Here is a 26,133-nt window from a genome sequence, read left to right on the forward strand (position 1 = left end):
TACGATGCTGGATGTGCGTCACTTACGACGTGACCCCGCCGACACATCGTAAGCTATATTGTAGCGTGTAAAGCAGGCTTAACACTGACAGGCTAGTATTATACTAATATTATATACACTTATATTATAATATTCTATTATTAATTAATATACTAATATTCTATTATTATTAATATACTAATATTATATACACTTATTATACTAATATTATATACACTATATTATAGTATAATACATTGCAGTATCACAGTAGTAAGGTATATTATCTAATCTCTAAATAAATAACATTTCAAAATGTAAATATATCTGCTTCTGTTGCATTGGTGATGACTTGGATTATAAAACTATTTCATCATCCTCTATAGTAAACATCATAAAAATATGTATATATACAAACAAATTGACAAAATTGTTGCTACCCTTCTGTTAAGGTAAGAAAAAAACACATTGGTAACTGAAATAACTTTAAACTGACACAAGTCATTTTCAACTTAAATTTACTGAATATGAACTAATGATAATCAGATGCTGTTTTACATTTTCTGTTGCACCACAATTTAAAAACAAACTAGTGACAATGGCCTGGACCAAAAGCTAGGGAACACAAGAAAAAATGTAAAATAATTTGTCAATAGAGAGAGACATGCTAAGCTAGTGTGTCCTGTAATTAGCATTACAGGTATCTACAAACTTGTAATCAGTCAGTCTGCCTATTTAACCCCTAAACAACCTATAAGAACATCCAAGGTTGCTTTCCTCTGTTTGATGTGGGCTCAAATGCTGAGCTTCCATCTTTCCCTGCACATGTTGGCTGATCTGATCATCAGCAGACATGTGCAGCTAAGAGACGCGGGTGAATCGGAAATTCACCTGCGCCTGTTAACTGTTTAGATTGCGCTGTCAAACTCTGACAGTGTGATCTAACGCACTCCAAAAGGGATCGCGCTTTTCCCATCTGCCATCAGCGGCCCCATGATGCGATCACAGGGTGCAAATACTGTATGTTGTCATGACAGAGTGGGTTCAGCTGATGATACCTGTTACTGTTATGACTAATTTTCTGTGAATGGCGGCAGAGCACCATAATTCAAAGGAGAACAGCATTTCTGCTGAACAAATCAATACTGAAGCATCGCTCTAATCAGCTGAAGCGATGGGATTGAAGGCTTCAAGTCCCCTAAGTAGATTAGTAAAAAAATATAGACAGACATGTTAATGGTAAAGGCTAGAAGACCATCCTGAAACAGTTTGATGTAACAATTACTACAATTAAACAAATTATTCACAAGTTAATGGTCTATTGGGACAGTAGCCAACCTCCCTGGATATGGCCACAAAAGGAAAATTGATGACAAATTAAAGGTACAGATGAATGGTAACCAAAGAGCCAAAAACAGCTTCCAAAGAGATTAGAGGTGAGCTCTAAGGAACATCAGTGTCAGATCACACCATCCATTGCTGTCCAGGGTTGCCAGTATTTTTAACTTTTTATGGACAGCTTATAAAAAAAAAATACATAAAGACAATATGTTTATGAACACATTGGAAAATCATAAAAAATCAATATGATTATAAGTGATACATGTTTAGAACTCATAGTTCTGATGTGAAGACAATAGCAACATTCAATGAAAACTTTAATATGATGATAATTGCAGTTAAAATAATCTGTATACATTTTTACAGCTTAAAAAAGAAATCACAGAAGCCTTAGTATTTTTTACAGACAGGACAAAAAAATGCCCTCTTTTTTACGGACTGTCATGGAATTTGTGGATGGTTGGAAACCACATGGAAAACGACTGAGAGGGAAAACATTGTTGAAATCAAATCATTAAACTGTGAGATTAGGATTTGCCAAAATGCCTATTGACAAGCCACAATGCTTCTGTGAGGATGTTTTCTGCACCGATGAAACAAAACTAGAGCTTTTCCACAAGTTACATCAGCTAAATGTTCACAGATGCAAAAATAAAGAATACAAAGAAAGGAGCATTGTACTGTATCTTCTGTGAAATATGGTGCTCAGTTATGTTTTGAAGCTGTCTTACTACATTTGACACAAGGTGTCTCAAATCTGTCTCAAATCTCTGCCAGTTACAAGATTTACAATTTCAAGACTATCCAGACATTCTGGAGCGAAATGTCCTATCAGAAAGCATAATCTAAGTGGCCAGTTGTGAGTTCTCCAACAGAATAATGATAATGACCCAAAAACATCCATAATTGACTAAGATCAAAGTATTGGAATATGCTGAAGTATCCTTCAATGAGCCCTGATCTAAATTTCATGAAATATCCCTGGAAGGAGCTGAAACCTGCCTCCTGGAGAAGGCAACCTTCAAACCTGAAATAGTTGGAGCAGTTTGCAAATAAGGGCAGATGACAAATCTCATTGAGAGTTACAGAAATTGATTGCAGAGATTGCACAGACAAAGATACGACCCTACCAACAACAGATCAGATCACCAATGTACTAGCATTGGTAAGTCTGTGAGTGGCTGCTTCATCGGTATTTTGCACTTGTGCTGGCCCCACATTTATCATGAAAGCTGCTGCATCCTGCTAGTGCATTGGTAATCCTTCCTGGTGTTGGTAAGGTTGTATCTTTTTCTGTGAGATTTTTAATTTATGTCCTAATGTGAGTTGTTTTCGAATTTAATGTAGGGACTTGTAAGTATGGGAACCCTTGATATGGGTTACAAACTTGCTTACTTTGGCCAACAAATGGATCATGTCTTTATTGCACATTTTTTAGGCAGAATGCAGCCCAGCCCTCTAGTGTTGGTTGGTTGAATTGGGGTGTCTAACATTGTGAGGTGCACTCATATAGTGCTAAGCAGCCAACCTGATCTAATAGTATGGGCGTCATCAATAGGCTGTAAGCCAGACACATGTACCTGTGCATCACAGGTACCTGTGTGACCTATGCCCTTTGCAAGCCTCATCTTTGTGCATTTGATACTAAGTATCCACTTCCTCCATGATCTGGTAGGTTTGTGAGGGGCTGCATCTAGAGTTGAGAGAACTTTTGAAGGTTCGGTTCATAGGGCACATTCGAACCTTAGATGAGGTTCAGTTTGTGACCCTGACTTGAACAGAACCTCAATGGAAGTCAATAATTGTCATTTTGTGTTTCCGCCCACATACAGCCAGCCATAAGCAAAAACACTTCCGGAGGAGGGTGGGCAGAATATTTCCCCCAAAATATTTTTGTTGTTTGTGTGTGCACACTGTATCTGAACATGCTGATTTTAGTGCGAGCCGATCAAACATTGCACGCGGCTTTCACTTGGCTGAGCGTCAATCATACCCAAGCACAGCGTTGCTCGCTTAAGTGTTTTGCACTTGTAACTCATTCGAAATTCAAACTCAAATTTTCATTTTTTTGAAAGTCGGTTTCCGAACCTAAACCTTAAACCTCAGGTTTGCCCATCTTTAGCTGCTTCATCAGTATTTTGCAATTGTGCTGCCCCACCTTTATCTTGGAGTCGGCTGCATTATCCTAGTGCATTTATCACACCTGGTGTTGGAATGGTTGTATCTATTTCTGTTAGATTTTTTAAAATTTATGTCCTAATGTGTGCCTTTTGCTGAGATTGCCTCAAAAGTGTATGAAACAAAATATTAAGTTAAGGCTACCATCACTTTTGTCCAGGTCATTATCAATATATATATATATATATATATATATATATATATATATATATATATATATATATATATATATATATATATATATATATATATATATATTTTTTATGAACCACAATTAAGTGCAATGTCTGATTTTCTTTTTAATGATATTCAGTAAATTTAAATTGCAAATACCTTTTGTAAGTTTAAAGTTTTTTCCGTGAACATTGTGGGATTTTCTTAAGTTAACTGAAAGGTATCCTGTATATGTGGCGCCCCTGACCTGGTCAGGCACCACTGAGTACTGCACCCATGCTGGGGACAGTACAAAACAGGTAATCCAGAAGGCTGACCGAGGTGTGACTACACAGGCGCATAGTGATCAGGTCTCACACATTTACCTTTGAGAGGACCCCTGGGGATCCCAGGAGGGGGCGAAGCCTCCATCTCCACTCGAGGGGTGTGGTAGAGAGCCTGGTTGCTAGGTGACGTAGGCAAGAACAGGAGAGGAGGGAAGAGTGAGCCGAGGACAGTTGAGTGGTGAAGTTCAGGGAGGGCAGAAGCAGACCCTGTAGCTCTACACAATTCTGACAACGTACGCGCAGTGACTACCGACGGGGGAGAACGGTCACCTGGTAGTGCTGCCCGAAATCCACACACGGCTAAAGAGAGAGCAACGGAGTGGAAAGTAAGGAGACTGTCAGGGAGATACCAGGCCCAAACGGGTAACAGGTCCCGGTGCAGGGATAGTGTAATACTTATTATATGTTCTGAGGATTTCGATAGCGTAGGGCAATGATCAGCAGAGACGAGTTTTTGATACAAGATGTTTTATAATCTGTAACCACGGTAGATAACAACGGAACAAACACAGCAATACAAATACACAAAATACCTTCCCGAAACGGAGCGGAGGGAATTCCCGGGGCCACGCACCGGACTCCCCCAGGGAGACCACCAGAGCGAACCCCTATACAGGGACTGTCCGGCAATCACCCCGGAAGGCCTAAATGCGCAGCAGCTGGGACACAAGGGGCAAGCGGTAAAAGTCCAGGAGTGTCCGTACGGGATGATTGTCCAGAGTGGTTACGAACCAGAAAGAACCGGGCAGAGTGCTGACCGAAGATGGCAGACGGAATCCGGGCACAGCTTGAGAAACCGGGTAAGGTCCAGGGTCGGTCGGTCGGTAGTCTTTAGGAGGATCCAAAAGCAATCAGGATTAGCAGCAGCAAAGCAGGAGCACACAGCAAGCAGTATACTCAGGCACTGGACTGGGCTGAGAGGCGGCCTTTTAAGCAGCTGGACAGGAAGTAGGGCAACAGAACCTTAAACTCCATGTTAACTGAGGGCAAGCACATTCAAAAGAGAACTGGAAAACCTGGAAACCTGACAGATAGATCCACCTGTCCTTTGCCAAACCTGCATGAGGGGGCACTTTACACCCCCAAGACAACACCACAGAGTCCGCAGCCACGTAGCCAAAGTGAGGGCCCATAGCTCACAGGAGGCAAGCAGCCGGAGTGACCTGGTCCAGGCTACAAGCAAACGGGCCAAAAAGAAAGGGAGAGAGGCACCAGCAACTTCCCTGGGCGACCCCAGCAGGGCTTCAAGCAGGGGTTACCCCAAAACACAACGGGCTAAGGAAGGCGAGTTGGTAGCCACCCTCATAAGTCAGCCTGAAGGACACCTGGTTCCAGCCTGGTTCATCCCAGCTACGCCCGGGTTACTCACCCTGCCACCATCAGTGAGTAAAATCCCTGAAAGACATCCTGCTTGTGCGTGTGAGTCATTCTGCGACTTGTAGTTCCACACACCTACACGGGACCCTGGGGCATGCCTCACTCTCAGGAGGCTATTACAACTGACTGCACCTACTATCAGCCCCAGGCACCCCTAACCTGCAGTGGCGGTCTCCACTGACCGCAATTCTGAGAGTGGCGTCACGACAATCAAAATAGAGGATTTCCTACCTGTGACAAGATCCAGCCGCGTGGAGTCCCTGAAGGTAATGCACCGCTGCACCGACACCGAACCTCGGGGCCCCACACATCTGGCGTCACGAACAGGATAAGGACTAGACCTGTTCAGACAGGTGACCATGTGCCTGGGCGGTCCGCTTGGAAAATTGGAAGCGCCGCCATATTGCCTCCATGAAAAGCGCGCTGAAAAACAACAGCAGCCCGCGCTGGGAGAAGTTACCGCCCACGAAGAGGTGTGGCTACCCAGAGATCCCCTGAAGGGTCCTGGCCTCGCGAGTGTTGAGAGCGGAGGCGTTCAGAGACGTCGGGAAAGAAAGGGAACCAGAAGCCTGCTACTAGAAGAAGGAGACGCAGAGGAAATGGCGTCTGAACGCAGAGACCCAGAGCCAGGCTCCGCTGCCTGGTGGTATCGGGAACTTGCCCAGTCTTGCGACCAACTGGAGGCCAGGGTCGTATGGCAGATCAGCGAGGGACGCACGGAGCTTCTGGAGATGGCTGCAGCGGTTCAGGCCTATGAGAGGGGAACCGCACGACGAGTGCCAGACCGAGCGGCGACGACTCAGACCCCGATGATGTTACCGATGGGTGAGTCCTGTGTTGCCCCTGTCAGCGCGAGTGCCCCGACCCCTGCTGCCATGCCCGCGGTCCCTGGGGAGATGCCTGGCGCGGCGACGCTGAATCAGGCCGCAGCCACGCCAGGTGCGGCCCGCCGAGCCCAGGCCGCCGCAACGATGCCCAGCCCGGTCCGCAAAGATCCGGCTGCCACCGCGACCCTCCTCCACGCCGCAGGTGCGGCCCGCCAAGGACCGGCTGCAGCCGCGACGCCAATCCAGGCCGCAGAAGCGCCCAGCCCGGCCCGCACAGATCCCATCGCAGCTGCAACGCCAATCCAGGCCGCAGAAGCGCCCAGCCCGGCCCGCACAGATCCCATCGCAGCTGCGATGCCAATCCAGGCCGCCGCAGCGATGCCCTGCTCGGCCCGCCAAGACCAGGTCGCTGCCACGCCAGGCTCGGCCCGCCAAGACCAGGCCGCTGCCACGCCAGGCTCGGCCCGCCAAGACCAGGCCGCTGCCACGCCAGGCTCGGCCCGCCAAGACCAGGCCGCTGCCACGCCAGGCTCGGCCCGCCAAGACAAGACTGTACAATTATTTACCCCGGCCTGCAAGGCCAGGGCAGACACCGCTCCCCAGCCCAAGGAAGTCCCTGCTAGGAAGTCCCTGCTGGGGGAGGACCCCGAATACTGGAAGCTGAAGGCTGATCTAGAGGCCCACTTCCCAAAGGAGATGGTGGACCGGTATCTGCTCCCTCCGCATACTCACAGGAAGACTCCTGCAACATTCATGCCAAAGGGTCCCCCGCCCTGGCCTGCTGATGAAAATCCATCCCTAGCGCTGCCACAAGAGGAGTGCCCAGAAGAACTAAGGGGGAGGGGAGGCCAGGAAGCTGAGAAGCTGACCCCAGAGCCATCAGCAGTGGATGCAGCACCAGTCCAAGAGCCAGAGATGCTGCCGTACTCCCGCTGGGATGAAGAGAGCCCGACATCCTCCGCTGAGGAAGATTTGTCCAGATACCTCACCTGGGAGCCTGCAAGCGGTGAGATAGCAGCCAGGCCGGACCCAGCCCGCAGGACACGGCGCCGCAGCAGGATAAGGGATCCACCTGCACAGCAGTCCCCCGAGGAGAAGGACGAGGTCACGGCCAGGGACTTAGAGGAAAAGCGGTACTTGAGAAGGGCCAAATCGCAGGTCAGAGGCCCACTTTGTCGAGGAGTTGTAGAAGACTTCAATCTAAGGTCTGGATATGGCTTTATAGTAGCACCTGGTGTAAAAGAGGGCATATTTGTGAACAGAAGGGATGTTAGAGCACATTTACCTAGAGGACATCCAGGAAGAAACCTACAGATAGGAGACTCAGTAGAATTTACAAAGCACCAAGGAGAACGCGGATGGTACGCACTAGATGTCACACCCTGCCCCAGAAATCCCTGCAGTAACCCTGCTGTCTCAACACTACAAGATAAAGAAAGAGGAAAAGAAACAGACACAGAAGAAGAGGAAAGAAAATACAAAGAACTCATTGATGAAACCACTACAGATGATGACACAGGCGCCACAGCCCTACAGGCCCAAGCCCTGGTAAGGAGGAAGAAGGAGCAAAGTCCATGTAAAGTAAAGTAAGAAGTACAGCAAGTTAAAGTACAGTTTTGCAACGTTTACAAGTTCAAGCATGTGCCCACATGAACTTATGTGAGAAACCCTTTTGCACTTTAACCAATGAACCTTAAGGCTATGAACTGGCTATAGCCACAAACTCTCGCAGTGTTTATAGTTACCCCAGAGGTACAACCACTACCAGGGAGCACGCCTGTTTATGGGGCCTGGCTCTCCACCACAAAGAGGGTACCTGGTCAGCACCAACTGTGGAGGCCGCCTCTACATCCTGCCAGAAGTGGCTGAAGGCGCGGCTCCACCAGGCCAGGTATACCCTGAAACCACCAGACCATGAAAGCCGCCTCTACATCCTGCCAGAAGTGGCTGAAGGCGCGGCCAACGGGAGAGGCAGATGGGAAGAAAGGTCTGGGGAAGCTGATGGCCCAGACCTGGTTACCAAAAGAAACCGGTGACCTGCCGCCTGAGAGGGTTTAGGGTGGGTTAACGGACTTGTGGGTGGAGGGTGGTGATGTATGGTACCTGTTGGTTTTAAAACGTTTTACCATGTTTTACTGTTTTACGCATTTTAAAATGTTGTCTTGCAGCCCGAGGACGTGCTGGTGATAACTAAGGGGGAATGTGGCGCCCCTGACCTGGTCAGGCACCACTGAGTACTGCACCCATGCTGGGGACAGTACAAAACAGGTAATCCAGAAGGCTGACCGAGGTGTGACTACACAGGCGCATAGTGATCAGGTCTCACACATTTACCTTTGAGAGGACCCCTGGGGATCCCAGGAGGGGGCGAAGCCTCCATCTCCACTCGAGGGGTGTGGTAGAGAGCCTGGTTGCTAGGTGACGTAGGCAAGAACAGGAGAGGAGGGAAGAGTGAGCCGAGGACAGTTGAGTGGTGAAGTTCAGGGAGGGCAGAAGCAGACCCTGTAGCTCTACACAATTCTGACAACGTACGCGCAGTGACTACCGACGGGGGAGAACGGTCACCTGGTAGTGCTGCCCGAAATCCACACACGGCTAAAGAGAGAGCAACGGAGTGGAAAGTAAGGAGACTGTCAGGGAGATACCAGGCCCAAACGGGTAACAGGTCCCGGTGCAGGGATAGATCCACCTGTCCTTTGCCAAACCTGCATGAGGGGGCACTTTACACCCCCAAGACAACACCACAGAGTCCGCAGCCACGTATCCAAAGTGAGGGCCCATAGCTCACAGGAGGCAAGCAGCCGGAGTGACCTGGTCCAGGCTACAAGCAAACGGGCCAAAAAGAAAGGGAGAGAGGCATCAGCAACTTCCCTGGGCGACCCCAGCAGGGCTTCAAGCAGGGGTTACCCCAAAACACAACGGGCTAAGGAAGGCGAGTTGGTAGCCACCCTCATAAGTCAGCCTGAAGGACACCTGGTTCCAGCCTGGTTCATCCCAGCTACGCCCGGGTTACTCACCCTGCCACCATCAGTGAGTAAAATCCCTGAAATTCATCCTGCTTGTGCGTGTGAGTCATTCTGCGACTTGTAGTTCCACACACCTACACGGGACCCTGGGGCATGCCTCACTCTCAGGAGGCTATTACAACTGACTGCACCTACTATCAGCCCCAGGCACCCCTAACCTGCAGTGGCGGTCTCCACTGACCGCAATTCTGAGAGTGGCGTCACGACAATCAAAATAGAGGATTTCCTACCTGTGACAAGATCCAGCCGCGTGGAGTCCCTGAAGGTAATGCACCGCTGCACCGACACCGAACCTCGGGGCCCCACATATACAGCCTCCATCTATAGTGCATCACTCCTCAGCCCTTTTATAAAGACTCTATCCCCAGTGCATCTCTTTTTAATCCATGTATACAGCCTTTATCTGTAGTACATCACTTTTCAACTCCTGTATACATCCTCCATCTGTAGTTCATGCTCTTCAACCCCTGTATACAGCTTCTATCTGCAAGACATCCCACCTCAGCTTTTGGATACAGCTTCCATCTGCATTATATCACTGTTTAACTCCTGTATACACATTTTTAATCTACAGTACATGTTGTTCAGCCTCTGTATATAGCCTTTATTTGCAGTAACTCAATTTTCAACCCCTCTTTACATTTTTAATCTACAATACATCACTTGTCAGTCTCTGAATATAGTCTCCATATGCAGTACATTCTTTTAAGCCCCTGCATACAGCCTCTATAAGCAATACTTGCTCCTCAGTGTTATGCACATACCAACTCACATGTGTAAGATAAGTAAGCCTACAACACAGTAGACGCACCCCCACTCTACTGGTTCCTGTACTGACTGGAAAACACCTAAACACACAAATAAAAACATCAGCTCATACCTAGCTCTGTGAAAGGCTGCTGAGCAGTTTTTTGTACCTCCTGAGGAACCAGAGGGGAGCCTGATATGCACCACTAACCAAGAGAGGGAAAGAGTGCAGTGGTAAATGGAGACTCAAGGTGAGGTAACTTAAGAAATGTACAAAAAGGGAGAAAAAAGGAAAATAATAAATGAAAGCAAGAGAAGCCTCCTACTAGCCTAACTGGGGAGAGAGGAAGCGTGTTGGGAAGGTAAATAAGCTAACATACAGCAGAAATACAACTGGTCTCTTTAAAGCAAGCAAAATCCCTTAGTTGTAAGGCTGGATCTCTTTAGCAAAAATCCACCTGGGAGTATAGCCAGCACTGAAGGATTGTGCAAGGTGAGTATAAATAATCCCACATAGGATGTTATAAAACGGAGACAAAAAGTGTTGAAAAAACTTACTAACCAAAGGAACAACAGCAAATGTAAGAAAACCAACTGCAGTTAACCGACCAGGCTGTGGCTCAGGAGAGAAGCAAACCAACCTCAGCAAGAGGTCACTGGATTAAGGCCTGAAACCAAGGCATGACACTCAGCCCCAATATACACTGGTGAGTAAAAGGGTAACAATGTTTTGAAGATTTGACTTTTAGGCTCCACATCTCACCAATCACGAAAGCTTCGATTGTGAGCAGGGCCGTATTTGGGGTTTTTGCTGCCCTAGGCACTGTCAGTGGTGGCGCCCCCTTCTGATCAGTCAGATTACGGTTATATGCACACAGCTTTTTTTTTTTTTTCCAGACAGATCCGCCCTATAACCCGCCCAAAAAACCCAAACTCTAAATATTAAAGAAATGAACTCATACACTGCAATGTAAAACGACTTGCTGTTCATATGTTCAGTCTTTGGAGTTTTTTTAAGCGCGTCAGGTTTCCTCAGACATGAAGCGGCTGACAGTGACCGGTCCTTTATATGGCGCCTGCTGCTTGGATGCCGCTTACTAGTTGTGACCGGTCCATTATATGGCGCCTGCTGCTTGGATGCCGCTTACTAGTTGTGACCGGCCATTATATGGCGCCTGCTGCTTGGATGCTGGTTACTAGTTGTGACCGGCCATTATATGGCGCCTGCTGCTTGGATGCCGCTTACTAGTTGTGACCGGCCATTATATGGCGCCTGCTGCTTGGATGCCTCTTACTAGTTGTGACCGGCCATTATATGGCGCCTGCTGCTTGGATGCCGCTTACTAGTTGTGACCGGCCATTATATAGCGGCTTCTGCTTGGATGCCGCTTACTAGTTGTGACCGGTCCATTATATGGCGCCTGCTGCTTGGATGCCGCTTACTAGTTGTGACCGGCCATTATATGGCGGATGCTGCTTGGATGCCGCTTACTAGTTGTGACCGGTCCATTATATGGCGCCTGCTGCTTGGATGCCGCTTACTACTTCATTTAAAAAAATAAGTAAAATCCAGTAGCTAAAAGATGTTGGAAAAAACAACCAAGAAGCCACAGAAAAAAAAAATAAATATTTGCTTCAGGATAAAATGATGACTGTCCTAAAGTGTTTTCTGTCTGAATAATTCCGGGGGTTCACAGACCACTACAAGACGTGTGCACATTCCCTGATAGAGCCCAGAGCCTTCAGATAGTAGTTAAGACCTCCATACACATTAACCTAAAGTTGTCTAAACCCGCCAATATTGACAGGTTCTGCTGATAGCCCAATGTGAACAGGGGCTCTCAATTCTGATTGTCAGGGGAATAAGGATCCAGAATGTCCAATTACGGAGTGTAGATCCTATTATCCTCTAAATGATAAGCTGCTGTCGGAGATGTCCAGCAGCGGCTCTAATAAAGAACACAGAAACACTTGGCAGAATGAGTGCTCCTGTATATTGGAGAGCCGAGCAAGATAGCTGCCGGCCTAAAAATCAGACTATAGTGTATGGGGGCTTTAGTCTATTACTTATTCGGCTGACAGACATGCAGATAGCTGTATTTTTAGTCCAGCACGCTGACCCTATGTTTTAGGATCAAGACTGATAAGGTAAAGATTACAACAGCCACATGACTATCACCAGAACCACCATCAGTACAGTAATACATAACTAAAACCACACTACATACTATAATACGTAACCAAAACCACAGTTAGTACAGTAATACATCAACAGAACTACTGTCAATACAGTAATATCACCAAAACCACCCTAAACACAATAACATCACCAAACACACCCTGAAGACAATACATCGCCAAAACCACCATCAGTACATGAATACAATGCCAACTTCACACAGCAATCAAGTGCAGTGTCAGGTTAGACCCATATACATCTATGTATTGCATTAACGTACAACTCTCAGTATGTCCTTAACAATGGTAAGGAGATGCTGGTAGTTGTTACCAGACATCATTAGACTGTGGACCATATAAGAACCACAATACTGATTAGTCCCAGGCAGTAGACTTAACTTTTGGACGAGATCTTATAGGTTTAGGTCCATTAATTCTGAGGAGATTAGTAGGGCAGAGGTGGGCTCAGTAGGGAGAAGGGGCATCATGGGGTGGGACTTTAGACCCCCACCAATTGCTCAAAAGACCTTTTAAGTGCACAGCTCAGGAGACAGGACTATGAAATTTTACTCCCGGAATCCATTCTGTCTGCATGTTCTGGTTCTGGGAAACACTCGGGGCCACGGTAGTCGGACCCCCAGCGATTGGAAAGTTATTCCCCATCCCAAGGATAGGGGGTAAGATCCCAATGTGAGAAAACCCCTTTAAAAGCAGCATTCACACTGCAGCCAAAGATGGGAAACTGATTTATCTAAACAGTGTCCATCACCCGATGCACGAGCAAAACTTTCATTCGTCAGGTGAGATGATTTTTAAGCTGACTTAAAGGGAATCTGTCACCCCAAAATGACACCTAGACCGCAGAAATATTTATATGGGGGACATGATCTGTGGAGAAATAAACCCACCCATAGAGTTCAGCTTAAAAGGAACTGGTCACGACCTTTAATATTAAACTGCTCCATTGTCTTGTTAGTCAGAAAATGTGCATCACTTACATTGCATCACTAACAAGAGGGGGGGCAGTTTAAAATTGAAAAAGGGTGTAACAGGTTCCCTTTAATGTTCACTGAAAAAGCCACATTTATTTGATATGAAAATGAGGACATTTCTGCGCGGCCTAAGCCTGGGTGCACCGATACCACCGAATATAGGAAAATACTAGCCAGGCCTTTGTCTTAATAGTGATCCATTGGTGAGAGTGAGCACCGTAACACCAGATCTCCTGCTGCACCGCACCCAACACTGCGGCACACTCCAAGCGTCAGTGCGGGTGTGCACACAACACAGGAGGAGCACAGCGGCACACGCCAAGCGTCAGTGCGGGTGTGCATCCAACACAGGAGGAGCACAGCGGCACACTCCAAGCGTCAGTGCATGTGTGCATCCAACACAGGAGGAGCACAGCGGCACACTCCAAGCGTCAGTGCATGTGTGCATCCAACACAGGAGGAGCACAGTGAGGAGGGGGACACGGCGCTGTGATGTGCTGTCTGCTCACTTCAACAACCTTCCTCATTGAATCAGCAGTCAAATACAGGCAGCAACCAGGTGTCAGAACGTACCTGCATCACATTGCATGCACACCCACGCGGACACTGCAGTCACACTGCAGGCGCACCCACTGCAGTCACATTGCAGGCGCACCCACGCGGACACTGCAGTCACACTGCAGGCGCACCCACTGCAGTCACATTGCAGGCGCACCCACGCGGACACTGCAGTCACATTGCAGGCGCACCCACGCGGACACTGGAGTCACATTGCAGGCGCACCCACGCAGACACTGGAGTCACATTGCAGGCGCACCCACGCGGACACTGCAGTCACATTGCAGGCGCACCCACGCGGACACTGCAGTCACATTGCAGGCGCACCCACGCGGACACTGCAGTCACATTGCAGGCGCACCCACGCGGACACTGCAGTCACATTGCAGGCGCACCCACGCGGACACTGCAGTCACATTGCAGGCGCACCCACGCGGACACTGCAGTCACATTGCAGGCGCACCCACGCGGACACTGCAGTCACATTGCAGGCGCACCCACGCGGACACTGCAGTCACATTGCAGGCGCACCCACGCGGACACTGCAGTCACATTGCAGGCACACCCACGCGGACACTGCAGTCACATTGCAGGCACACCCACGCGGACACTGCAGTCACATTGCATGCACACCCACGCGGACACTGCAGTCACACTGCAGGCGCACCCACTGCAGTCACATTGCAGGCGCACCCACGCGGACACTGCAGTCACATTGCAGGCGCACCCACGCGGACACTGCAGTCACATTGCAGGCGCACCCACGCGGACACTGCAGTCACATTGCAGGCACACCCACGCGGACACTGCAGTCACATTGCAGGCGCACCCACGCGGACACTGCAGTCACATTGCAGGCGCACCCACGCGGACACTGCAGTCACATTGCAGGCGCACCCACGCGGACACTGCAGTCACATTGCAGGCGCACCCACACTGACACTTGGAGTGCTACTCTGCTCCTCCAGTGTCAGGACACGTGCAGAAATGCTAAGTAATTTTAGACAGCACTGACTCACCTAAGGGCGAGGGACTGTCTTTAATATGCAAATAGGACGGTGCACATCTGCACCAAGACATCGGCCACAACCGGGGGGACAGAACAGTTTGCATATATATAATATTAAGGTAAAACTGTACATGCCAGAGCGACGTCCCCTGTATAAATGTGTCTGCAGATTAATTGCCATTTTGGGAGTAAAAGTAAAATGTCATCGCTCTTAGCAACACATTGTCCTGCGTCTCCCAAGACTCCCCTCTTGTTTGGTTTGCTGCAGCACATACTGCAATGGTGCCCGTATAGGGAATCTGTCACCAGGTTTTGCTCCCCCATCTGAGAGCAGCATAATGTAGAGACAGAGCCCCTGATTCCAGCAATGTGTCACTTACTGAGCTGTTTGCTGTAGTTTTCTCTGCTGCAGATCTCGCAGTTATACAGAGCTCATGAATATGCTGGACTACCTGCAGCACACCAAGTAGTCCTGTAATGATAACTACTGCTGATTAAACAGTGATGTTATCAAAACTACACTAAGCAGCCCAGTAAGTGACAACACTGGAATCAGGATCTCTGCCCCTACATTATGCTGCTCTCAAATTAGGTGGCAAAAACCTGGTGACAGACTCATAATTCTCACTAAAGAGTAACCACCCGAAGTAAGCCCAAGGCTGTGCCCAAGAATAAATAACTGCCCATCACTGAGCTCACAGCACAAAGAATGACCACACACCGTGTCACTTACAGTATACATCCCCCACATTCTCTCCTATAACATTTCCACTACACTGCCCCCTCACATGAAATCCCCACTGTCCTCACCACTGAATTATACCCTCCAGACCTTCCTCACTTATGAACTATGACCTCCACTGTCCCCACCTCTCCATGCAGCCCCCACTTCACTGTCCCCCTCATGATGTCCCCACTCTATAATGAACCTTATGCTTCGCATTATGTATACCCAGCCCTTCCAGGCTCCTAACTGAGCGCTCCCCATGCTGCCCCTTCTCCATATCAAGCCCCCTCCATACCAAGCCCACCATGGTTCCCCTTCCATACAGAGTACCCCCCATGCTTTCCCATTCTCCATACCATGCCTCCCCCCGTGCTACCCCATTCTCCATACCATGCCTCTCATTCTCCATACCATGCCCCCCCCCCCATGCTACCCCATATTCCATACCATGCCTCTCATTCTCCATACTGTAACTCCCATTTGCTATACTGTCCACCACCCTCCCTCATTTTCCCATTCTGCTCCATCCCCCATGCTGCACCCCCACATCATGCTCCATCCCCATGTTGCGCCCCCACATCCTCCATGTTGCGCCCCCACATCATGCTTCATCCCCCCCATCCTCCATGTTGCGCCCCCACATCATGCTTCATCCCCCCCATCCTCCATGCTGCGCCCCCACATCATGCTTCATCGCCCCCATCCTCCATGCTGCGCCCCCACATCATGCTTCATCCCCCCATCCTCCATGCTGTGCCCCCATATCATGCTTCATCCCCCCATCCTCCATGTTGCGCCCCACATCATGCTTCATCCTCCATGTTGCGCCCCCACATCATGCTTCATCCCCCCCATCCTCCATGTTGCGCCCCCACATCCTCCATGTTGCGCCCCCACATCATGCGGCATCCCCCCCATCCTCCACGCTGCGCCCCCACATCATGTTCCATCCCCCATGTTGCGCCCCCATATCATGCGGCATCCCCCCCATCCTCCATGTTGCGCCCCCATATCATGCGGCATCCCCCCATCCTCCATGTTGCACCCCCACATCATGCTGCATCCCCCCCATCCTCCATGTTGCGCCCCCACATCATGCTGCATCCCCCCCCATCCTCCATGTTGCGCCCCCATATCATGTTCCATCCCCCCATCCTCCATGTTGCGCCCCCATATCATGTTCCATCCCCCCATCCTCCATGTTGCGCCCCCATATCATGTTCCATCCCCCCATCCTCCATGTTGCACCCCCATATCATGTTCCATCCCCCCATCCTCCATGTTGCGCCCCCATATCATGTTCCATCCCCCCCATCCTCCATGTTGCGCCCCCATATCATGTTCCATCCCCCCCATCCCCCATGTTGCGCCCCCATATCATGTTCCATCCCCCCATCCTCCATGTTGCGCCCCCATATCATGTTCCATCCCCCCCATCCTCCATGTTGCGCCCCCATATCATGTTCCATCCCCCCCATCCTCCATGTTGCGCCCCCATATCATGTTCCATCCCCCCATCCTCCATGTTGCGCCCCCCCCGGGTTGCTTGTTCGGCGCTGTCTTCGGCTGTAAAGCGCTTACCTGCTCCAGGCTGCATCTCCCGTTCTCCACGGTGGCGGTGGCGGTGGCGGCGGCGGCGGCATCTGACATCTTGCTCGGCGGCTCCATCTCCGGCAGCGGCTCCATCTCCGGCGGCGGCGGCGGCTCCCGTCCTCCTCTGCGCGGCCTCACGCTCCTGTGACCTCTGCACAGTGAGCGCACGGCAGCACGTCGGGGCGGGGAGCTGATTACAGCTCCTCTGACCCCGGAAGTAAGTGCCGGCACGCTCACAGTGTCATTTATAGTCGCGTGTTATAGACGCGACTATAAATGACTGTGCGCTCCCTCCCTCCTCCAAAAAGGCCCCGGATTTAATAAAGAGTTTGGAGGAGAGAGGGAGGAAGATTTAAAAAAAATAATTTTTTTTTTTTTTTTAAATTTTGGTTTGGGCGCCGCCCCCCTGGAAGGCGCCGCCCTAGGCACGTGCCCTCAAGTGCCTAATGGCAAATACGGCCCTGATTGTGAGACTATTTTCATTTTATAGACAATCATCTTGTCTATCTCATACATAAATTTGACTTGCAACTATTTAGCATATGATTATTTATGCAGATTCTTGTCATGTAACTGCATTGTTACTGTTTTTGTTCCTGGTGGTGGAAAAATATTTTTCTTCCTGTGTACTACAAATTCCAACCTAATTCTAGGTTCTAATTCTAATTCTAATACTAATTCTAGAATAAAACCCCCTTCATTCAATCTTTCTTGGATGTTTGTCATATCTTTGGCAGCGCAGTATTAGCTCCCCATCTTTTTTGTTCCTGATCTGCTTTGGTTTGTTAAGCGCGTGGACTCTGCAGCAGCTGATTACATGCTTTGAATCAGGTTGTGTGACACACAACCCCATAAAGTGAGCGCATTCCCTTATCCCTTTTGCATGTGTGAATCCCTTGCACTAGTCAGGGTGTCGCAGGGAACTGCACTTCTGTCCTTATAGTGCAGAACCCACCCTTCTTGGTTCCAGGTTCCACCCAGTGGTATTGCTAACAACTGTATGCAAACCCCCAATCCACACTCACACCAGTACAGAACAGACAAACCAGTGGGTAGGTCTAGAGAGGAAAGGGCCACCCACCGAAGGTTAAGCAGACTGGTGGGAGGTGACAAGTCAGTGAGCTCCAGGGGAGCAAAAGGAGAGGGAGTGAAGCAGAAACTGTCCAAAGGGAGAGGGAGCCGGGGGTTGGAGCCCCCAGGAAAAGTGAAGTAGTGGCCCTCAGAGTGTGAGGGGCCGAGGAGTTGAAGCTCCCGAGAGGCTGGACTAAAATGGGACACAGCACAGCAATACTATTATGAGCAGATACCTGGACGTGCTCTCTTCCCAAGCAGCAGTGGTGCACTGGGACTTTTGGTTCACCTGCAGCCTGTGTGTGTAATGACTTTACAAAACATCATCCAGCACCACGATATCCGGTCTGAGTGAGTACGTGGTCATCCCCTGCTTCCAGCAAGCCTGCGCTCCCCTGCACCCCACCATCCAGAGCCCCGGGGCCTTCCCTACCCGTGGAGGGTAACGTTATCTAGCTGTCCACTCCATCACCCCGGGTACTCCCAATGGCAGTGGCAGTACTCCCAATTACCGTACACCACAGGTGGCGTCACAAACTATACCGAATCCCCTGTAATACTCCCTTTCCATTTGAGTGGGGTCCCTAGCCCCCAGGTCCGGAGACCCTCGAGCCATGAGAAATCATCACAAACGGATCCGAGCGGTTCGATCCGCTGCAGGGGCGGCACACATGCAAGTTGGATAAGACCCTATTGCACTTTTTCCCCCTTCAGTTTTTCGTTTTGAATATGACAGTTTGCTCAGAATTCAGGCAGTGTTGAAAGCCAACTTGCTGCTTGATTGATAATAGCTAGTCCTTAAGTCCAAAAGGGGACTGGTCCTTAAAATGCATTTAATATTAATATTCATTATAACTCTTTAAAAAAAAAAAAAAAAGCCTTTCATGGTGTAGGATACAAACATTTATGTTCACTTAATGATCTCATACCATGTGTCTTCTGCAGCCAATCACTGGCCATAGAGGTGGATAAGGAATCATCACTGCTGTTAGTGATAGGCTGCAGTGGTTACATAGCCAATGTCACAATTTACAAATCTATGGAGGGAATCCTGATAGAAGAGAAGTGGTTTGTATCTATTATTATTATTATTATTATTATTATTATTATTATTATTATTTTAAACCAAGTTGGACTGCTTTTATCTTTAGTTTTAAGGATTGAACCTTCCCTTTAATACTAATGATATTAAAGGTAATAAACATAGTGAGGAACACACACCAGGTTAAGGCCGCTTTACACGCTACAATTTATCTGACAATCTCATTAGCGATGTGACACGCCCAGATCGTAGTTACAATTTGCCGAGATCGCTCATAGGTCGTTTATTAGCGGTCACACGTAACGATCTCACAAGCGACGCAAAATCGTTCAGCGATATATATTGTTTGCCCAAGGCGGTCGTGTGGATGCAGGGTGTCAAACGTACCAATATGTCTGCTGCATTCCAAACGATGAACAATATTTTGAAAGTGAACGACGTGTCAACGATCAATGATTTTCACCCTATTTGCGATCGTTCGGAGTCACACATAGGTGTCACACGCAACGACGTCGCTAACGATGACGGAAGTGCGTCATGGAATCCGTGACCCCCGACGACATATCGTCAGATAAATCGTAGCGTGTAACACTGCCTTTAAACATTTTCTGAAAACCATTATGAAAGCAAAAACAGGAATATAGAATTAACTTGCCTTTGCAGCCTTAGGTCCAGGTTTTACCATTGTGCAGCTATTACATGGGTCATTTTCTCTGATTTTCACCTTGTAATCCTCAAGTTCCTGTTTAAAAAATTAAATTCTGATTTATTCATGAAGGGTTATTCCCATAAAAACAATTCACGTCTGAATCAGTTTATCTCTATGATTCAACCACAGGTTATATTTAGGTTCACATGTGGCATTTCTATAGCATTTTTGCTATGTATTTTATGCAGCTCATTTGGTGCACTGTTTTACATTAACAGTATAATCAATGAGATGTCTGAATTTTATTTCCATGTATTTTTTTTTCCATACATATTTTGAGCTTTACTCAAGCCCTACTTGCCAAGGTGCATCATGTCAATTCTTAGGGGTACTTTGCACACTACGACATCGCAAGCCGATGCTTGCAATGCCGAGCGCGATAGTCCCCGCCCCCGTCGCACATACGATATTGTGTTATAACTGCCGTAGCGAACATTATCGCTACAGCAGCTTCAAACAGACTTACCTGCCCTGCGACGTCGCTCTGGCCTTACTAAGGGGGCGAGTCGTGCGGCATCACAGTGATGTCACACGGCAGGCGCCCAATAGAAGCGGAGGGGTGGAGATGAGCGGGACGTAAACATCCCGCCCACCTCCTGTCTTCCGCATAGCCGGCGTGAGCCTCAGGACGCAGGTAGGAGATGTTCCTCGATCCTGCGGCTTCACACACCATCGTAACATCGGTCCTTCCATAATTATGAAAATGACTGACACTACACCGATGATACGATTTTGACGCTTTTGCGTGTGTTAATCATATCAAAAACGATTTACACACTCCGATATCGACAGCGACGCCGGATGTTTGTCACTTTCGATTTGACTCCATCGACATCGCAGCTGCGATGTCGTAGTGTGCAAAGTACCCCTTAGTGTTTTTGCAGCTCTATCTATTAATTAAAATGAATAGGTGAAAAACAAACAAAAAAACGAAAGTACGCATATTGTTCGCATTGCACAAATGTGTGAATGTAACTTTACTTTGAAAATAGTCAAAACAGACTGTGGTCGACTTTTTGCAAAGCTCCAAAAATAATGAATTGGAGTGACTTCCTACATAACATCTGTGTGCACTTAGCTGGTAAAAAATACAGATATTCTCAATTCAGTCATGATTGGCTGAGATGGAAATATGGAGGGGTGGATGTGCCAGAATTCTAGCAAAAATTGCACAAAAATGTTATATGCTCTGCTTCAGCTTAATTATCATCTTATGTAGATTACCTTATTAAATGCCCTTGCAGTCTCGGAAATGTGGGTGAGACCACACAACATATCTAGGATCTCATTTCGCAACATAAATCGACTATGAGGTGCAAGAAAACCATGCTCGCTATACCGACACATTTTGTATCTAGGGGACATACAGGAGCACTATTAAGGTATCAAATATTGGAACAGATACATTTTGTCTTGACGAAGTGGCAATAGGACTGAAAGACTTAGGGCGGCTTTGCACACTACGACATCGCAGGTGCGATGTTGGTGGGGTCAAATTGAAAGTGACGCACATCCGGCATCGCATGCGACATCGTAGTGTGTAAAGCCTAGATGATACGATTTACGAGCGCAAAATCGTCGTAATCGTATCATCACTGCAGCGTCGGCGTAATCCATAATTACGCTGACGCGACGGTCCGATGTGGTTCCTTGTTCCTGCGGCAGCACACATCGCTGTGTGTGAAGCCGCAGGAGCGAGGAACATCTCCTACCGGCGTCACCGCGGCTTCCGTAGGATATGCGGAAGGAAGGAGGTGGGCAGGATGTTTACATCCTGCTCATCTCCGCCCCTCCGCCGCTATTGGTCGCCTGCCGTGTGACGTCGCTATGACGCCGCACGACCCGCCCCCTTAGGAAGGAGGCGGGGCGACGGCCAGAGCGACGGTCACAGGGCGGGTGAGTGCGTGTGAAGCTGGCGTAGCGATAATTTTCGCTACGCCAGCTATCACACGATATCGTACCTGCGACGGGGGCGGGGACTATCGCGTGCGACATCGCAGCATCGGCTTGCGATGTCGCAACGTGCAAAGCCCGCCTTAAAGTCCAGGAGGCCTTTTGGATATTTACCCTTCAAACCCTGGAACCGTTGGGTTTGTATAGCATATATAAAATATTTTATTGATAGTGGCTAAATGACAGTCTACTCCTATATTATATATATATGTATATATATATATATATATATATATATATATATACTGGTATTAGTTGTTAATTTTATGGATGTACATTAACGTTCACTTTCATTGTTTTTAGGTCTCATACAAATGTTGTAAGCAGCTCTGCTTTTTTTTTCTCCCTTCCCTCTCTTTTCTCTTTTTTTTCCCCTTTTTTCTCTTCTTCTTTTTTCAGTTTTTTGTTATATTATTTTTGATATATAGTTAGCATTTTCTCCTTTTCCTCTTTATATCTGTTGTATATCATGTTTTTTCCATACCTTTTATGTGCTGTTTTCATTTATGTTTATCCTTTTCTCCTTGTCCTCTTAATGCTCTTAATGTCTGTTGCATATCCTGATTTTCTATACCTTTTATGTGTTGTTTTCTTTCCCCTTTTGTCCCCTCTCTTTATGTAATCTTTCTTTACAGAGTTGTCCCATTCTCTCTCCCCAGTCTGTCTATATCCTGATATACTGGATATCCATCTTTTAGTCTACCACACAATGTGTATTCATCTTTTTATCTGTCCTCACGCAAGCATACCCTCCTCTGTAGCCTCTTACAGGGTACCATATACTGTAGATCAGGGTTCCCCAACTCCAGTCCTCGAGGGCCGCCAACTGTGCATGTTTTCAGGATTTCCTTAGCATTGCAAGGGTGTTGGAATCATCAACTGTGCAGGTGATTAAATTATCACATGTGCAATACTAAGGAAATACTGAAAACATGTACTGTTGGCGGCCCTTGAGGACTGGAATTGGGGACCCATGCTGTAGATAGTTCTAAGCAATCCTGTATTACCCTGATGCATGCGCACTATGCTTTTTTTATCTTTAGCTTTTTCCTCTTGTCTCCGGCTGATCACGACAGATTTACAGATTTACGCGCATGCTCAGTTAATGTGCTGACTCTGCAAGCTTGTCTTTTTCCGGCGATCCATCAACATCTTTGCCAGCTTGGGCACATGCGCAGTGTTCATACAGCTGTTTCCACTTCCTGTGAAAGCATGGGTGCTATTTGATGGCATTTTCTTTCTCAGGGAGCACATTATGGGGGGGCTTTTCCCAATACGCATTTTTCATAGTGTGTTTGTATAACGGTGGAAACATTTGCCATTCAATGTTTTCATTTTCTTTATTTTCTTTGCATGTAGAGACCTTTAAAAAAGGCCACTAGGCCGAAACATTGATCTCCTTCCTTTCTGAATGCAGTTGGTTGGGTTAATAAAATAATTTTTGCTTGAAAAATTGAACTCTTTAAATGATTATTTCCTATGGTGTACCGGAGTTAATCTTCCACTATAAATAAGTTTATTATGAGTTTCTGGTTAGTTTTTGATGTTTGGTACTTTCACCGCACAAAAAAAGCAGCATCTTACAGTTCCTGCAAAGTGGATGGATTTACAGAAATATCGTGCCCACCGTGCTGCTCCTTATTCTGCGTAAACTGACTTGCCGTTCGGATTTGAAATCTGCAATATTACTCTTACGGGTACATTGAGTTTTAAGCTACTCTCACATGATGAATATTTTGTTAGTTTTTGATGCTGAGGTATATCTGCACCTGTTATATACATTTCTTGTGATTTTTCATTCTGGTTATGAATGAGTTTTTTTTTACATGCGTTTTTATTGCACTTTTGATGCTGCGGGCTTTGTGTCTTCTTCATATGTGATACTACAAGTAAAGCTACTTTTTTTTTTTTTAACAACTTACTGGTATTTGGCTTTGTCAAATCTCTGTTGATATTCTCATGTGTAGCTTGTGGTGCAGGGCACGGGGCAGGCAGTGATTATAATCGTGAGTGCAGGGGGAACAATAAGTCACAGCACAGCCTGTCATTAATCCCTCGCCTCCCTGTCACTGCACCACACACAGGAGTACTCCATATCAGTCGCAGGTGACACCACATTCATATCCACAGGAAATAAAGCCCAGCAACAGTCTCTTTTCTCAAAACAAAACAACTTTATTTTCCTTGGTCTTCAGCAACATCTTGGTCGGTAGCCAATACCGGTATTCTTCCCATAAGGGTTCCTTACATTTTCAATTCCATGTATAATTTTGCAGCAGTCCATATCACTGGCACCTGGGTACCCTATGTCACCTACAGGCCTCTCCTTCCAGACTTGCACTTCAAGCTAGCACAAGGGGGGTATGCCACTAAACAGCCTATCCCGACTGTGCCCAGGCCACCCAGACATACCTTTCTGCCTGAGGGAGCACTGACCTTTCTGTGAGTGTGGAATTTATTGAGTTTCAGCCAGTAGATACTGACGCTAGGCCCCCGACTGTCCGACTATACCCCTCTCCTTGGGGGATGCAGTTCTCAGCACAGGACCGGATTTCACGTGATCTACAGTGTCAGTGGCCAAATTAGGAGAACCATATGAAAGAAATTGCCAATAGTTTGACTTTGTCAGCTTTAGTAAATTCATAGAGACTTGACATTCACTTGGTTTTGTTTGTGCTTATTGTTAGTACTATGACATTCAGTAGAATATACAGTACATGGGAGTTGCACATAACTGCTGTGTCAGACTATACCCAATTTCTTTAGAGTTTATAGCCATTGAGTTACATAGTTTTGCATATTGGCTGTGTTCACAAAATAGTAGAACTTTAATTAACACCTTAACGAACGCCAATACGCCTTTTAACAGTTGTCATTGAGGGGCCTAATTCCTCAGCGCCATTTTTAGTATATACCGCAATCCTGCAGGTGGAAATCCTGTGGATGACAGCTGTAAAGTAGCGTCTCAGCGTGTAAAGTACCCCTAAGAATAGGTACTATTCTTGCAATGCTGTCAATTTCTTCATTCTGCCTCCCAAAAATCAGAATAAGGTTTGGCTGGTATTTACCCTGTGCTCTTCGCTGAGCGTTATCCATGTAAATCCAACAAAACTGTGATTCAGACAAAACCCCCAGTAGGAACTGTCATGATGTATGTAGTTTTTTCCATTCCATATTTTTGTATAAGATGCCATGTGATGTATTTTACCTTCTCACTGTATTTGCTGTAATACTATGTCTTGGGATGTAAGTGACTATACCTTCCCCCAGCCTGTATCATATTGCACTCAGGCTTCAGCAATAGCTATTGTCATTGATTTGGTGGGGGTTGCATATCTATTGTTCTTCTCAGCATGGGACTTCTCCAATCTACAACTTGGTAAACAGAACAGAGCCAGCAGTCTAAAGTCCATTCATGCATCAAATGGCCAGGGGGAGGTATGCCCAACTAAGGGGCTGATCCCAGGAGAGAAGAACATGTTAGTTCAGTTAGTTGGAGCTCGGCTGGAGAAGGACTAGGATCCATAGCTGAGGCTGGATCCTGGGGTCTGTGTGTGTGGACTGTTACAGACTGGAGATCCGCGGCCACGTGGGATTGCGTTTTGTTGTTCACCTGTTGGACTCAAGGAACTCATATAAGGACCATTGCCCTAATTCCCCTGGCATCGGAATACCAGGCGGTGCCCCTGGATCTTTTGTTTTTCTGTTGTGGACTCCTTGCAGATTTGAAGGATTTATATTTATGTTTGCTGCTTATTCTTTGTGGTTCCAATAAAGCCCTTTGGATTGTTCCTTGGTCTGGCGTCCCTCACTGCTCTGTTGCATACCCCGTCACAAACTGGTGGCAGCGGTGGGATCAGAGCAGAAGGAATGGAGGACAATGGCTCAACATCATTAACCAGCACTGCAGAGTACAAGACCTGGACTTTGGGGAGCCTGCAATCAAAGGCCCGTGAAGTAGGAGTTCGTTTCAAAGGACTCTCCAAGGAGCAGCTGATTGAGGCGCTAGAAGGAGTCTGCTCTCAAAATGACGTGGAGGAAGGATCCTCACAGCAAACGGAAGAAAGACGGGAGCTGGAGGTAAATACCCAAAAAAGTCAATGGGTTGTGTGGTATGAGGAAAAGATGGCACTGCTTGGAGATGAGGCCACCATAGAAGATAAGAGGGAGGCCATGCGTGGAGCTGAAGAGAAGGAGCGCAGGATGGAGGAGATGGCATTGCTGGATAAGCAGCTCGCTGTGGAAGCCGCGAGAGGTTCCAGACAGACTGTAACCCCAGCACCCATCATGAGGGAACTTCCCAAAGTGTCCCGCAAAGACTTTAAG

General features: G+C 47.5%; 1 protein-coding gene across 1 annotated transcript in view; it reads right to left on the reverse strand.

Annotated features, from left to right (window-relative positions):
- LOC142297272 (putative cation-transporting ATPase 13A4) overlaps positions 1 to 26,133 on the reverse strand; it is a 243,681-nt gene that overhangs the window by 88,984 nt on the left and 128,564 nt on the right. Inside the window, exon 16 of the mRNA XM_075341527.1 lies at positions 19,801 to 19,887. Within this exon, the coding sequence (XP_075197642.1) occupies positions 19,801 to 19,887 (87 nt within the window). The remainder of the gene's footprint in view (positions 1 to 19,800; positions 19,888 to 26,133) is intronic.

The sequence above is a fragment of the Anomaloglossus baeobatrachus genome, chromosome 3 (genome assembly GCF_048569485.1).
Source record: "Anomaloglossus baeobatrachus isolate aAnoBae1 chromosome 3, aAnoBae1.hap1, whole genome shotgun sequence".
NCBI lineage: Eukaryota > Metazoa > Chordata > Amphibia > Anura > Aromobatidae > Anomaloglossus > Anomaloglossus baeobatrachus.